The 14,707-nt window shown below is 37.0% G+C and overlaps 1 protein-coding gene across 1 annotated transcript in view; it reads right to left on the bottom strand.

Annotated features, from left to right (window-relative positions):
• Positions 1-224: 224 nt before the first annotated feature.
• Positions 225-14,707, bottom strand: part of LOC140850588 (serine/threonine-protein kinase TAO1-like) — a 64,170-nt gene continuing 49,687 nt past the window's right edge. The window contains 4 exon segments of the mRNA XM_073241686.1: positions 225-873; positions 876-1,136; positions 13,076-13,258; positions 14,159-14,371. Of these exon segments, the coding sequence (XP_073097787.1) occupies positions 688-873; positions 876-1,136; positions 13,076-13,258; positions 14,159-14,371 (843 nt within the window). The 3' untranslated portion in view covers positions 225-687.

The following is a 14,707-nucleotide window of genomic DNA, read 5'->3' as shown; positions in this document are numbered from 1 at the left end:
ACTGACAAACTTGCAGCATTGAGAAAAAGAATTAGGTTGTCTTCTACTCTCTGAAGAAGTCAATGCAACCCTTTAGTGTTCATGAATTTCCACTTTTTTCCTACTTCAAATGAGGCCAATTTAATAAACAAAAGTCAGACAAAATACATTTATTTAATAAACAAAATACATTGGTGAGGGGATACGGATGTTTCCATAATAACTTGTTTTAACATATGCTGCCTGCTGTGAGTGGCTCATAAGAACCTGGGTGGGGTATACAGAGAAAGGCTTTAGATCGTTTCACAAATTTCTTAGGATAGAGTTGCCCAAAGGTGATGATGACTCAAGCCACTGCTGAATTCTGTTTTTGCAGTTTTCAGAAAATACCCTATCTAACCAGTTTCTTTTTACTACGTGCATTATATGTGTGTGTGTGTATTTGATAAATACACATACACACCAATTCCCCTTTTCATAAGATTTCCCCAAAAGTTAAAAACAAAAAAATACAAAACAGAACAACTAAATACTATGACATCCCAACTAGTAAACACAAAATAAACGCCTTACAAAACTGAATAAAATATACCATATGCACTCAGCTTCCACATGGTAGTACCCAAGTGAGGAGGCTACTGGGATGATGTCTGTAGGTGGTTTCTTGTGGCAGACAGCTCAGTGGAATTGCCATTCTCAGTTATTAAGTTACGTGTAAGACATGTGTGACCCACTGGATATTTGTGAAGTGACACTCATGCTTCGGCTCATGCCCTGTTCCGTCCGTCCCCCGGCAGCTGTCTGCCTCAGAGCCTGAGGGCTATTGCCAACTCCCATACTGCTACCTCGGGGTACCCAATGCATTGGCCCAGAATGGTGACCTCCATGACTGGGGGCCCACCTTGCAGTGGATGGCCGCAGACTTGTGGTGGGCCACCTATGGGATGACCCAAGTGAGGTCCTGGATCCCCAGCAGGATTGTGAGGCCAATCAGAAGCTCTGGAGGAGCTGTGGCTGAATGCCTCAGGGGCAAGGTTACTAAAACCTAGTCTCTCACTTTCAGAATTAAAAGCTTTCATTTGTCTTGCTCGACGCTCCAGCAGGCTTCGTATTCGTTCCCTGCATTCATTCTGAAATGTCAATAGCTCTTCTTCAATCTGTGGTGGTTTGGGGGGGGAGGCAAAAAGAAAGCTCATTTATTTAAAAAAATCTACAAACTACAGGAGCAATAATTATTGTGGTTTAAAGTGAATCATTAAATGTCCACTCAGGCTATTTTAAAGGATGTACATTTAAAAATCAAAGAGATATACTGTAGGAATCATATATAACTTATATTGCTAAAATGTATATAATCAAGTTCTTAAAAGCAAAGGAAATAACCTCTATTAAAATAATAAATCAAGACAATTATCATCAATGGCTACTAAATCCATTAGGTAAAAAGAATGAAAAAGAAAATGTGTAAGGAGAATCTAGCCTTATTAGACATACCATAATGTCACTCTAATAAAATAAATATGGTATTGGTGTAGGAACCAGCAATTAGTAAAACAGAAACAGAATGAAGTTTGTAAGTTTTTAATGCAGGATAAAAGTACTAATTAATTTAATGGGCAAAACAACACAGGCACAAGTGGCCAACCATCTGGAAGAAAATAAAAATGGAACCTCATCTGATACCATATTCCACACAGATCAGAGCATTAAGTGATTAAGAGTGTAAGTGAATGCACTGAGCAAACAAAAACTATAAAGTTTCCATTAGAAAGTTAGGACACTCTATGTACTTAGAAATTAGTGGTTGGGTAGCCATCACAATCAGTTCTGGACAACTCACAGGCTTACAAATACATATAGCTCACTATAAATTTTCTTTAATGTGAAAAAACACATAATAAAGTCAATGACAATGGGAAGAAGTTGATGGAGAACTTGTTAATGAATGAGAGTACCTGAACCCACTCATCAAATATCACTTCAAAGTGGGACAACTAGACATTATGTATCTTTTGATGTGATGCGAAAGGAATTGTAACACAGTAACCCTTATGAAAATTCCTCACAATAATTTTTAAAAGGAAAATTTTTTTTAATATAATCATGCCCCTAGATCTAATTACCAGTTTACAGGAAATATAAAGTAAAGAGGAATGCATTAAATGACACCATGAGGTTGGAATCAGCCAAATGCAAATGTGAGAATTCCTACAAAGCCAATGACCCAGTCCACAATAATACAAGAAAGGACAGGGGAGACCAAAAGGCTTAAAAGACAACCAAATGCAATGTCTAGACCATGTTTGGGCCCCAGTCTAAATAAACCAAGAAGACATTTTTTAGGTACAAAGGGAAATTTAAGTATGGACTGAGTATTAGGTAATCTTAAACATTTATTATAATTTTGTTAGTTGACACAATGGAATTATGACTATGTTAAAGTAAAAGAGCCCTTATTTCTTATCTGTGTTTAGAGTGAAATGATTCTATGCTGGGATTTGCTTTAAAATATTCCAGATACTCTGCCCCATATTCTGCTCCCCTAAAAAGCTGCATGTGGAGTGGGGAAACAGATGAAATATTAGCAAGATACTGGTAACTGTTGAAGTTACCCAAATACCCAAATGAGTATTTGGGGACTTCATTGTACTAATTCTTAATAATTTCACTAATATTTTTGTGTATGTTTGAAAATTTCCATGATACAAAGTTTTTCAAAAATAGGAAATAAAGAGTATTTGTAAATAAATATTCAATTAGGTTTCAAGATATTTGAGGACTTAAGCCAAATGTCATTGTTCTCTACAGAAATCTACCTCAACAAATGTTTAATTTTTATGTATTTTTTTACTAAATTATCATTGATATACAATCTTATGAAGGTGTCACATGAGCAACATTGTGGTTACAACATTCACCCATATTATCGAGTCCCCCCTCTTCTTTGTCATTTTTTAAAGTGTCCTTTAAAAAAACGCAATTTAGCATGGAAACACATGCAAATAAAAAACTACCACATAATATGATTGGACATAATAACAGATTTATAAAGTGAAGCAGAAATACAAAGGGATGGAGTAATTCACTCTATAGGGGAAGAAGAGTAGGGCAAAGAAGTCTTCTCAGAGAAGGTGACAGAGACTGGATTCTGAAGGAAAAGCACAAGTTTACCAGAAGACAAGGGAAGGGAGAGATATTTTCAGCAGAAGGAACATGGGCAAAGGCATGCAAAATGATAAAATGTGTGGGGGGAATTACAAATAGGACTTTGGTAGGGTCAATCTGAAAATTATTAAACTCTTCCCCAGTACTAAAGTGTTACAAAGGTTTATAGAGGGCATTTCATAATGAAGGTTGAAAGAGAACTTAGACACAATGCTTCTTTTAAGGGAAAGGTATTAAATTGTTAACTGTGGTGACTTCTGAGTGGTGGGATTAAAGACATTTTAATTTCTATTTGTTTCTCTATAACTGCCAAATTTAAAAAAGTGTGTATTTGTAAAATAACTTTTCTACTCTTTTAATGTCTACATATAAAATAACCAATTCATATGGAATTAAATTTATATATCTGTAAGGATTCAAATAACTTCAAATTTTTCTTTTAAATCTTTGTCTATTTTAAAATTTCAAAAATCCATTTATTAGGAACATTTAGTTCGAAGGACAATTATCATCAATGGCTACTAAATCCATTAGGTAAAAAGAATGAAAAAGAAAATGTGTAAGGAGAATCTAGCCTTATTAGGCATACCATAATGTCACTCTAATAAAATAAATATGGTATTTATATTTACTGAGGATTTAACTAATTCGAATGCCTTGTGTATTATTTGAAGGAAACTCATGATACAAATGTTAAACACATTAATGCTTATTCACTTTTATCCAGTAAGCACAGCTTCAATTTTATTTGCTGAATTAGTTTTGTCATTTAAGAAACTCAGAATATTTTTCAATAAAAATTAAAACTAAGATTTGTGATAGGCTATATTAACCCCCATTTCTTTGAAAATATCTTATTACTGTAAATAAGAAGGGTGGTTGCACGGAGTATAAGACTTCTGAGACTTCTCTCCTAACCTATCTTTTCTGAAATCAAATGTGATATTTTTGTGTGAATACTTTCAGTTCGAAATGTCCTATAAGATATTCCAATTGTCAATTCTTATTTAAAAACTACCAACCATGCTGTTGATACTAAGTGAAATATTCAGGAAAAATTAAAGGAAATGATAAAACAAAGAAAAGCCCATTTATACTTTGGAAATACTGCCACTTTTTATGCATGTATGAAATTCACATAGAATTTTAAGATTTATAGTTATGTTGTCATTTTGCTGAAATTTAATGTAAATGAAGCACAAGAAAAGTTTCAGTAAGTCCTCACGTGAGCCTCAACTGAGGCTTACTCTGTTAGCAACCTGGAGGACAATTCTTGGTTCATTTGGAGGCTGAAAGCAATCTTCAAACAGAATTATTATTCATCTAGAAACAACTAACATTCTCTGGTTCCACCTCTATTTTCAGATGACTGTTTCTTATCTGTGCAACCAGTAAGCACAAAGCACAGAAAATATAGATGTTATGATGTTTACAAATCACACCATGGGTGCATCATGGTCTTGGTAGTTGCCAACTAATTGACCCCAAACTGCTTTATAGTCATGCACTTCACTTGAAATGTAAACATGAGCCCTAAAAATCAAGTAGCAACTCAAAGCACTGTAGATTTATTCCACTGTTTCTTTTATTATTTTTAATACTAAATGACCTTATGCATGTCCATTATCAAAATAATGTAAACCATCACAACCAATCTACCATATTAATATAGCCACTATAAGCATTAGTTCAATTCACTTTAAGTGTGATTTGTCTTTATTTTATTCAACACCTCATAAGCATTTTTCCCCATTATTACTATCTCTATAGCCATCATTTAAATGGTAGAGTAAGATTTTAAGTGGTTTGGTCATGAGCACTTAATTATTTTAGATGGTGAGGTGTTTTAAACCATTATAAATGATGCCATAATTAACATATTTATGCATATTGCTTTTACTGTATTCAGGATTTCTTTTCTCTAAATTCTTTGCTTAACATTTTCAAAGATCAATATATACTTCCAAATTGCTTTCCAAAATGCACTAACAATATATGAGAGTTCCACTGCAGTTCTGGCAATGCTATCAGCCCGATGCCAACATTTTACCTGGTTTCGTAGAACATAAAGGCCTTAGTTCATATATTGAAGTAAGACTACACCTAAGATACTTATTAGCACTCTTTAACTGAGCCACTAGGTGGAGCTAAAAATACAAATAAAACTACCAATATTTCTCTCATAACAGTTACTGAAATAGTACAGGTTTTTCTTTTAGAGATAATTTTGAAGCATAAGAGATGGAACTTTAAATTAAATTTTAAATATGCAAGGTGAAATCAGACATATTTATGAATTTTGTACATGGTACAACTACATTTTTCTAAAAATTTATATGTGTTTCAATCTGCCCATCTTGAATGAGAAACATAATTGAGATCATTTTTAGAGGCAAGTAACTGTCAAAAGAGCCAGTAATAAAGACAGCTGAGTCAGCGAAATAGCAACACCTTAAGACCATATTTTTTATATATGAATGAGGTACTCTATTTTTATCACAAGAACTGTAGAAAATAGGGGAAAAAATCTATGGGCCAGTTAATAGTCCAGAAGCAATGACAATTTCTAATAGACAAAACCCTTAGGCACATGGTAACTTACAATGGACCAATGCACCTAAGACCATACCAGCTGCTGAGAACTTATGGCTCAGGAATTCTGGAACATAACATTCAATCCTGGATACAACTGATATTCTACTACTACTCAAAACAAATGTCTTTCCTCTCTTTCTTTCTCCAACTCTTCTACCCATTGTTCTTTCTCCAAACAAACACAGACATAAGCCTCAGTACCTTAAAGGATACAAGTGAATTTAGGGATTCTACTTAAAATGTATATGATAGAATAAGTAAAAAAAATAAAGATACATCTAGAAATAATATTTTCAGCCTAACTCTTCATCTGTGTAAAACTGGTTTTACGTTCTGTTTTCTAGTAATCTACCAATCTGTACAGTTCCAGACCAAGGATGAATGAATAAAGTATATTCCTGATCCTTTTTTCCTTGTCTCTCCCAAGCAATTGCTAAAGTTTTTTCCTTCACTATCCAACTTTTTCTCCAATTTATTTTGGTACAACTAGGTACACGAAAGAAGTGAGCAAGACAGAGCCAGAGCTATCCTTCCACAATTCAACTGTCTTCACATAACTCCACATCATCCCTCTAGCAATTACTACTTAAGTATATTCCCTTAATATATCAAACTCATTAATTTTAAGGTTCATTACTGAATCAGTAATTGTAAAGAAAAAGAAAACACTACCAAAACTAGAATTAAGCAAATAGGATATTGTGAAAACAATCTAATGCCACCTCTGTCATCATGAAAATGTATTTATGAAATGATTTTGAGGAGAACAAATACTAGCACAATTACTTTTTTTGTTATCATTAATCATAACATGAAGAACGCTATGTTTACTAGGGATTATGATTACTAGGGACCCACTTCACCAAGTCCCCCCCCACAAACCCCATTACAGTAACTGTCCATCAGCATAGTAAGATGTTGTAAAATCACTACTTATCTTCTCTGGGTTTAACAGCCCTCCCCATGCCCCCCACACATTATACATGCTAATCGTAATACCCCCTTTCTTTTTCCCCACCCTTATCCCTCCCTTCCCTCCCATTATCCCCAGTTCCTTTTCCTTTGGTAACTGTTACTCCATTCTTGGGTTAGTCCATTCCTGGGTTCACTTTATTCTTCCTTCTCAGGATTGCTTTGCTATTCAGGGTCTTTGGTGTTTCCATATGAATTTTTGAACTATTTGTTAAAGTTCATTGAAGAATGCTGTTGGTAATTTGTTAGGGATTGCATCAAATCTGTATACGGCTTTGGGCTGGATGGCCATTTTGATGATATTAATTCTTCCTAGCCAAGAGCATGGGATGAGTTTCCACTTGTTAGTGTCCTCTTTAATTTCTCTTAAGAGTGTTTTATAGTTTTCAGGGGATAGGTCTGTCACTTCTTTGGTTAGGTTTATTCCTAGGTATTTTATTCTTTTTGATGCAATTGTGAATGGAATGGTTTTCCTGATTTCTCTTTCTATTGGTTCATTGTTAGTGTATAGGAAAGCCACAGATTTCTGTGTGTTAATTTTGTATCCTGCAACTTTGCTGTATTCCGATATCAGTTCTAGTAGTTTTGGAGTGGAGTCTTTAGAGTTTTTTTATGTACAATATCATGTCATCTGCAAATAGTGACAGTTTAACTTCTTCTTTACCAATCTGGATTCCTTGTATTTCTTTGTTCTGTCTAATTGCCATGGCTAGGACCTCCAGTACTATGTTAAATAACAGTGGGGAGAGTGGGCATCCCTGTCTTGTTTCCGATCTCAGAGGAAAAGCTTTCAGCTTTTCACTGTTCAGTATGATGTTGGCTGTGGTTTATCATATATGACCTTCATTATGTTGAGGTACCTGCCCTCTATACCCATTTTGTTGAGAGTTTTTATCATGAATGAATGTTGAATTTTGTAGAATGCTTTTTCAGCATCTATGGAGATGATCATGTGGTTTTTGTCCTTCTTTTTGTTTATGTGGTGGATGATGTTGATGGACTTTCGGATGTTGTACCATCCTTTCATCCCTGGGATGAATCCCACTTGGTCATGGTGTATGATCCTTTTGATGTATTTTTGAATTCGGTTTGCTAATATTTTTTTTGAGTATTTTTGCGCCTACATTCATCAGGGATACTGGTCTGTAGTTTTCTTTTTTGGTGGGGTCTTTGCCTGGTTTTGGTATTAGGGTGATGTTGGCTTCATAGAATGAGTTTGGGAGTATTCCCTCCTCTTCTATTTTTTTGGAAAACTTTTAGGAGAATAGGTATTATGTCTTCTCCATATGTCTGATAAAATTCTGAGGCAATCCATCTGGCCCGGGGGTTTTGTTCTTGGGTAGTTTTTTTTATTACTGCTTCAATTTCTTTGCTTGCAATTGGTTTGTTTAAATTTTGTGTTTCTTCCTTGGTCAGTCTTGGAAGGTTGCGTTTTTCTATGAACTTGTCCATTTCTTCTAGGTTTTCCAGCTTGTTAGCATATAGGTTTTCATAGTATTCTCTAATAATTCTTTGTATTTCTGTGGAGTCTGTCATGATTTTTCCTTTCTCGTTTCTGATTCTGTTGATGTGTGTTGATTCTTTTTCTCTTAATAACTTTGGCCAGAGGCTTATCTATTTTGCTTACTTTCTCAAAGACCCAGCTCTTGGTTTCATTGATTTTTTCTATTTTTTTATTCTTCTCAATTTTATTTATTTCTTCTCTGATCTTTATTATGTCCCTCCTTCTGCTGACTTTAGGCCTCATTTGCTCTTCTTTGTCCAATTTTGATAATTGTGACGTTAGACTATTCATTTGGGATTGTTCTTCCTTCTTTAAGTATGCCTGGATTGCTATATACTTTCCTCTTAAGACTGCTTTTGCTGCATCCCACGGAAGTTGGGGCTTTGTGTTGTTGTTGTCATTTGTTTCCATATATTGCTTGATCTCTATTTTAATTTGTTCATTGACCCATTGATTATTTAGGAGCATGTTGTTAAGCCTCCATGTGTTTGTGAGCCTTTTTGTTTTCTTTGTACAATTTATTTCTAGTTTTATACCTTTGTGGTCTGAAAAGTTGGTTGGTAGAATTTCAGTCTTTTGGAATTTACTGAGACTCTTTTTATGGCCTAGTATGTGGTCTATTCTGGAGAATGTTCCATGTGCACTTGAGAAGAATGTGTATCCTGTGGCTTTTGGATGTAGAGTTCTACAGATGTCTATTAGGTCCATCTGTTCTAGTGTGTTGTTCAGTGCCTCTGTGTCATTTCTTATTTTCTGTCCAGTGGATCTACCCTTTGCAGTGAGTGGTGTGTTGAAGTCTCCTAAAATGAATGCATTGCATTCTATTTCCTCCTTTAGTTCTGTTAGTATTTGTTTCACATATGTTGGTGCTCCTGTGTTGGGTGCATATATATTTATAATGGTAATATCCTCTTGTTGGACTGAGCTCTTTATCATTATGTAATATCTTTCTTAATCTCTTGTTACTTTCCTTGTTTTGAAGTCTATTTTGTCTGATACTAGTACTGCAACACCTGCTTTTTTCTCCCTGTTGTTTGCATGAAATATCTTTTTCCATCCCTTGACATTTAGTCTGTGCATGTCTTTGGGTATGAGGTGAGTCTCTTGTAAGCAGCATATAGATGGATCTCCCTTTTTTATCCATTCTATTACTCTGTGTCTTTTGATTGGTGGATTCAGTCCATTTACATTTAGGGTGACATTTGGAAAATATGTACTTATTGCCATTGCTGGCTTTGCATTCGTGGTTACCAAAGGTTAAAGGTAATATTCTTTAGTCTTACTATCTAACTTAACTCGCTTATTGAGCTATTATAAGCACTGTCTGGTGACTTTCTCTCCTTTCTTATTCCTCCTCCTCCATTCTTTATATGTTGGTTGTTTTATTCTGTGCTCTTTTGTGTTTCCTTTAACTGCTTTTGTGGGTAGTTGATTTTATTTTTTGCTTTTAATTAGTATTTGGTTGGTCTGCTTTCTTTATTGTGATTTTATTTTCTCTGGTGACATCTATTTAGCTTTAGGAGTGCTTCCATCTACAGCAGTCCCTCTAAAATACCCTGTAGAGGTGGTTTCTTGGAGGCAAATTCCCACAACTTTTGCTTGTCTGGGAATTGTTTAATCCCTCCTTCATATCTAAATGATAATCGTGCTGGATACAGTATCCTTGGTTCAAGGCCCTTTTCTTTCATTGCATTAAATATATGCCATTCTCTTCTGGCCTGTAAGGTTTCTGTTGAGAAGTCTGATGATAGCCTGTTGGGTTTTCCTTTGTAGGTGACCTTTTTCTTCTCTCTAGGTGCCTTTAAAACTCTGTCCTTGTCCTTTCTCTTTGCCATTTTAATTATTATGTGCCTTGGTGTTGTCCTGTTTGGGTCTCTTCTGTTGGGAGTTCTGCGTGCTTTGTAATCTGAGCAACTATTTCCTCCCCCAGTTTGGGGAAGTTTGCAGCAATTATTTCTTCAAAGACACTTTCTATCCCTTTTTCTCTCTTCTTCTTCTTCTGGTTCCCCTGTAATGCAAATATTGTTCCATTTGGATTGGTCACACAGTTCTCTTAATATTTTTTCATTCCTGGAGATCCTTTCATCTCTCTCTGTGTTAGCTTCTCTGTGTTCCTTTTCTCTGATTTCTATTCCATTAACAGACTCTTGCACCTCATCTGCTCTTAAGTCCTTCCAGAGATTGTTACATTTCTGTAATCTCCCTCTGGACTTTATCCCTTAGCTCTTGCATATTTCTCTGAAGAACCATCTGCATGGTTATGAACTTTATTTTGAATTCTTTTTCAGGAAGATTGGTTAGGTTTACTCCTTCTCAGGGGTTGTCTCTGTTAGTCTGGTCTGGATCAAATTCTTCTGCCTTTTCATGGTGATAGAGGTAGTTGTGCAGAGCTGATGCATGTGATGGCTGGGAGAACATCCCTTCTTGCTGGTTTGTGGCCTTCCTCTTCTGGGTGAACAGTGACCCCTAGTGGCTTGTGCTGGGCACCTGCTTGCAGATGGGGTATCTGATTCTTGCTGGGCCGCTGTGGATGAAGCTCTTCCCGGTTGCTGTGGGTGTGACCACTGCCTCTATGTGCTAGAGGGGGAATGGGCCAGAGGCTGTTTATCATCGTGAGGGACCTCTGAGCTGCACTGCTGCCCAGGGGGTTGGGGCACCTGGAGTTCCCTGGGATTTCCAGTTACTGGGCTGATTGCACCAGGGCATTTCCATCCAGCTGTGAGGCCCCTGTTCCTTTAAGATTTTCAAAGGGCACTCGCTTTTCTTTGTCCCAGGGGTGCCAGCTGTGGGGACATGCTCACAGGTCTTCCTGTCCTGTTTCCCTAGCATTCAACACACCACACACTGTGTGTCTGTGCTCCAGCGCAGATGGCTGGGGCTGGCAATTTAGCAGTCCTGTACTTCCTCTCCCTCCCTGGTCGGACTCCTCTTCTCCTGCCAGGAGCTGGGGTGAGGGGTGCTTGGGTGCCACCGGGCTGCATCTTGTATCTTACACCCTTTGCGAGGCACCGGGTTCTCGCAAGTGTGGATGTAGTCTGGCTGTTGTCCTGTGTCTTCTGGTCTCCCTTTTAGGAATAGTGGTATTTGTTGTATTTTCAATTATATGGTTTTGACTGGAACAAATAGTTCAAAAATTCATATGGAACCACCAAATACCCCGAATAGCCAAAGCAATCCTGAGAAGGAAAAATAAACTGGGGGGGGGGGGTCTTGCTCCCCAACTTTAACTCTGCTACAAAGCCACAGTAATCAAGACAATTTGGTACTGGCACAAGAACAGAGACACAGACCAGTGGAACAGAATAGAGACTCCAAACATTAACCCAAACATATATGGTCAATTAATATATGATAAAGGAGCCGTGAACATACAATGGGGAAATGACAGTCTCTTCAACAGATGGTGCTGGATAAACTGGACAGCTACATGTAAGAGAATGAAATTGGATCACTGTCTAACCCCATACACAAATGTAAATTCAAAATGGATGAAAGACCTGAATGTAAGTCATGAAACCATACAACTCTTAGAAAAAAGCATAGGCAAAAATCTCTTGGACATAAACATTAGCAACTTCTTCATGTATGTATCTCCCCAGGCAAGGGAAACAAAGCAAAAATGAACACAAGGAGCTATATCAAGCTAAAAACCTTCTGTACAGCAAAGGACACCATCAATAGATCAAAAAGGTATCCTACAGTATGGGAGAATATATTCATAAATGAGAGATCCGATAAGGGGTTGACTTCCAAAATATATAAAGAGCTCACACACCTCAACAAACAAAAAGCAAATAATCCAATTAAAAATGGGCAGAGGAGTTGAATAGACAGTTCTCTAAAGAAGAAATTCAGATGGCCAACAGACACATGAAAAGATGCTCCACATAGCTTGTCATCAGAGAAATGCAAATTAAAACCACAATGAGATATCACCTCACACCAGTAAGGATGGCTACCATCCAAAAGACAAACAACAACAAATATTCATGAGGTTGTGGAGAAAGGTGAACCCTCCTACAGTGCTGGTGGGAATGTAAATTAGTTTAGCCATTGTGGAAAGCAGTATGGAGGTTCCTCAGAATGCTCAACATAAAAATACCATTTGACCCAGGAATTCCACTTCTAGGAATTTACCCTAAAAATGCAGCACTCCAGTTTGAAAAAGACAGGTGCACCCCTATGTTTATCACAGCACTATTTACAATAGCCAAGAAATGGAAGCAACCTAAGTGTCCATCAGTAGATAAATGGATAAAGAAGATGTGGTACATATACACAATGGAATACTATTCAGCCATAAGAAGAAAACAAATCCTACCATTTGCAACAACGTGGATGGAGCTAGAGGGTATTATGCTCAATGAAATATGAAATAAGCCAGGTGGAGAAAGACAAGTACCAAATGATTTCACTCATATGTGAAGTATAAGAACAAAGAAAAACTGAAGGAATAAAACAGCAGCAGAATCACAGAACCCACAAATGGACTAACAGTTACCAAATAGAAAGGAACTGGGGAGGATGGGTGGGAAGGGAGGGATAAGGGTGGGGAAAAGTAAGGGGGCATTACAATTACATGTATAATGTGGTGGGGGGTACAGGATGGGCTCTACAACACAGAGAAGACAAGTAGTGATTTTACAGCATCTTACTGTGCTGCAGGACAGTGACTGTGAAGGGGTATGTAGGGGGGAGTCGGTGAAGGGGGGAGCCTAGTAAACATAATGTTCTTCATGTAATTGTAGATTAATGATACCAAAAAATATATATATGGTTTTGGGCGGAGATTTCCACTGCTCTACTCATGCCACCATTTGGCTCTGCCCCCTCACAATTACTTTTTTCTATTACTTATACCTGTTGTTCTAAGCGTGCCCTGCGGTAGGAGACCCTCTGTTCAAGCTCCCGAAGCTCCTGAGCATGTTGTGCCTCAGCCTGCAGCTTGATTTTGTTCTGATATGCATTCAGCAGCTCCAGTTCCTGCTGCAGCTGCATTTTCAAAACCTGGCACTCTGCCTCCTGTGCTTCATCCAAACGCAGCTGAAAGAGAGAAAGAAAACAGACTTATCCTCCTGTGAGCTATCTTTTCATGACCTCTGGAAAGGAGGAGGTGTAAGTTAAGACAGACTACTCTCCTATGGGGCACAGCTGTTCTCTCTTACTTCTTGGAGTAAACATCTCTGAAAAAGGAAAACATAGCACCAATGATGGCATTATAAGGATAAAGCTATCATTAGCTATTTGGATGATGTCTAAATAATCATTATTTTTTAAAGAAAATTATAGAATCTGATATAAGACTCTGAATCTTTTCTCTCCAATGGAAATAACTATAGAACAGGGACAAGCATGCTACAGCTTATGGGCCAAATCTGAACAGCTACCTGATTTTCTGTTTTTGTTTTACAACAGCCCACTATTTAGGAATGGTTTTTATATTCTGAAATGGTCACATTTTAAATGGCAATGTAAGTACCCACATAATAACCTCAATTTTTCCTCCTGGCCCACAAAGCCTAAAATATTTACTATCTGGCCCATTAAGAAAACGTCTGTAAACTTACACAGCAAATATATTTTGTATCTGCACTCAAATGGAACCACCTGGATTCCCAATCAAGTACTACTTTTCGAACACTGCTTAACAAAGCTGCTTCTCCAATCTTGATATGCTGTTGGTGTACGTACTAAACCCCTGCAAGGCACCAGCAGAGAGCCTTTGTAGAACCTCATGTCCAAGTGTATCAAAGAGAATTATATATACATCATGCATATTTCCAAGCAATGCTGAGAACAAGAAGAATATGGACCAGCAGCACTATTTCCCAAGGTGCAGCAGAGTTTTCATTTCCACCTTAATATTTTAATTGTTGGGATTTTATTCAGGTGGTAGAAGGAAAGGGGTGCTATATTTGTTTTGCCTAAGTAAAATAAACTTACAGCTTGAGTGGAGAGCATTTCACGAATGCTGTGGTCACACTGCTCAGCTAAGATGGCTAACTTCCGGGTATGCTCCCTCTTAAGCCGTTTCAGAACAGCTTTGCGCTCACTCTTTGGTGTAGTCTCCCGTAAGTGATTTCTTAAAGCTTTGTACTGTCTGGTTTGGATTTTGCAGGTGTCCTGGAACTGCTTTTTGATTTGGAGTTTTTCAGACTGTAAAGAAAAGAAACAGACATATAATTTTTAACATATGGCATTTGGTATAGCATATGCTTACATGAAAAGGCTAGAATAGAAAAGAAGAAGAAACAAAAACTCAGATCATAAGGTTGCAGGTACCTCTACACTTGGGTCAAACCATTGGATTCCATGCAATTTTATAACAAACTCTAAAACATAAGAATACCAAGAACTTCATTTATCATAGGACTTCAGGCAATACTTATTTTGTTTTTAATTTAGTGACCTGAGTAAATATTAAAATTACCTTTGATTACTGTGTATATTGATGGCAGAAAATTATACTTCTTTTCATGCACTTAGTAGATG

Source organism: Manis javanica, chromosome 7, assembly GCF_040802235.1.
Source record: "Manis javanica isolate MJ-LG chromosome 7, MJ_LKY, whole genome shotgun sequence".
In the NCBI taxonomy this organism is placed as follows: Eukaryota; Metazoa; Chordata; class Mammalia; order Pholidota; family Manidae; genus Manis; species Manis javanica.
Note: the sequence above shows the minus strand (reverse complement) of the source record. Positions and strands in the feature narration are given on the sequence as shown.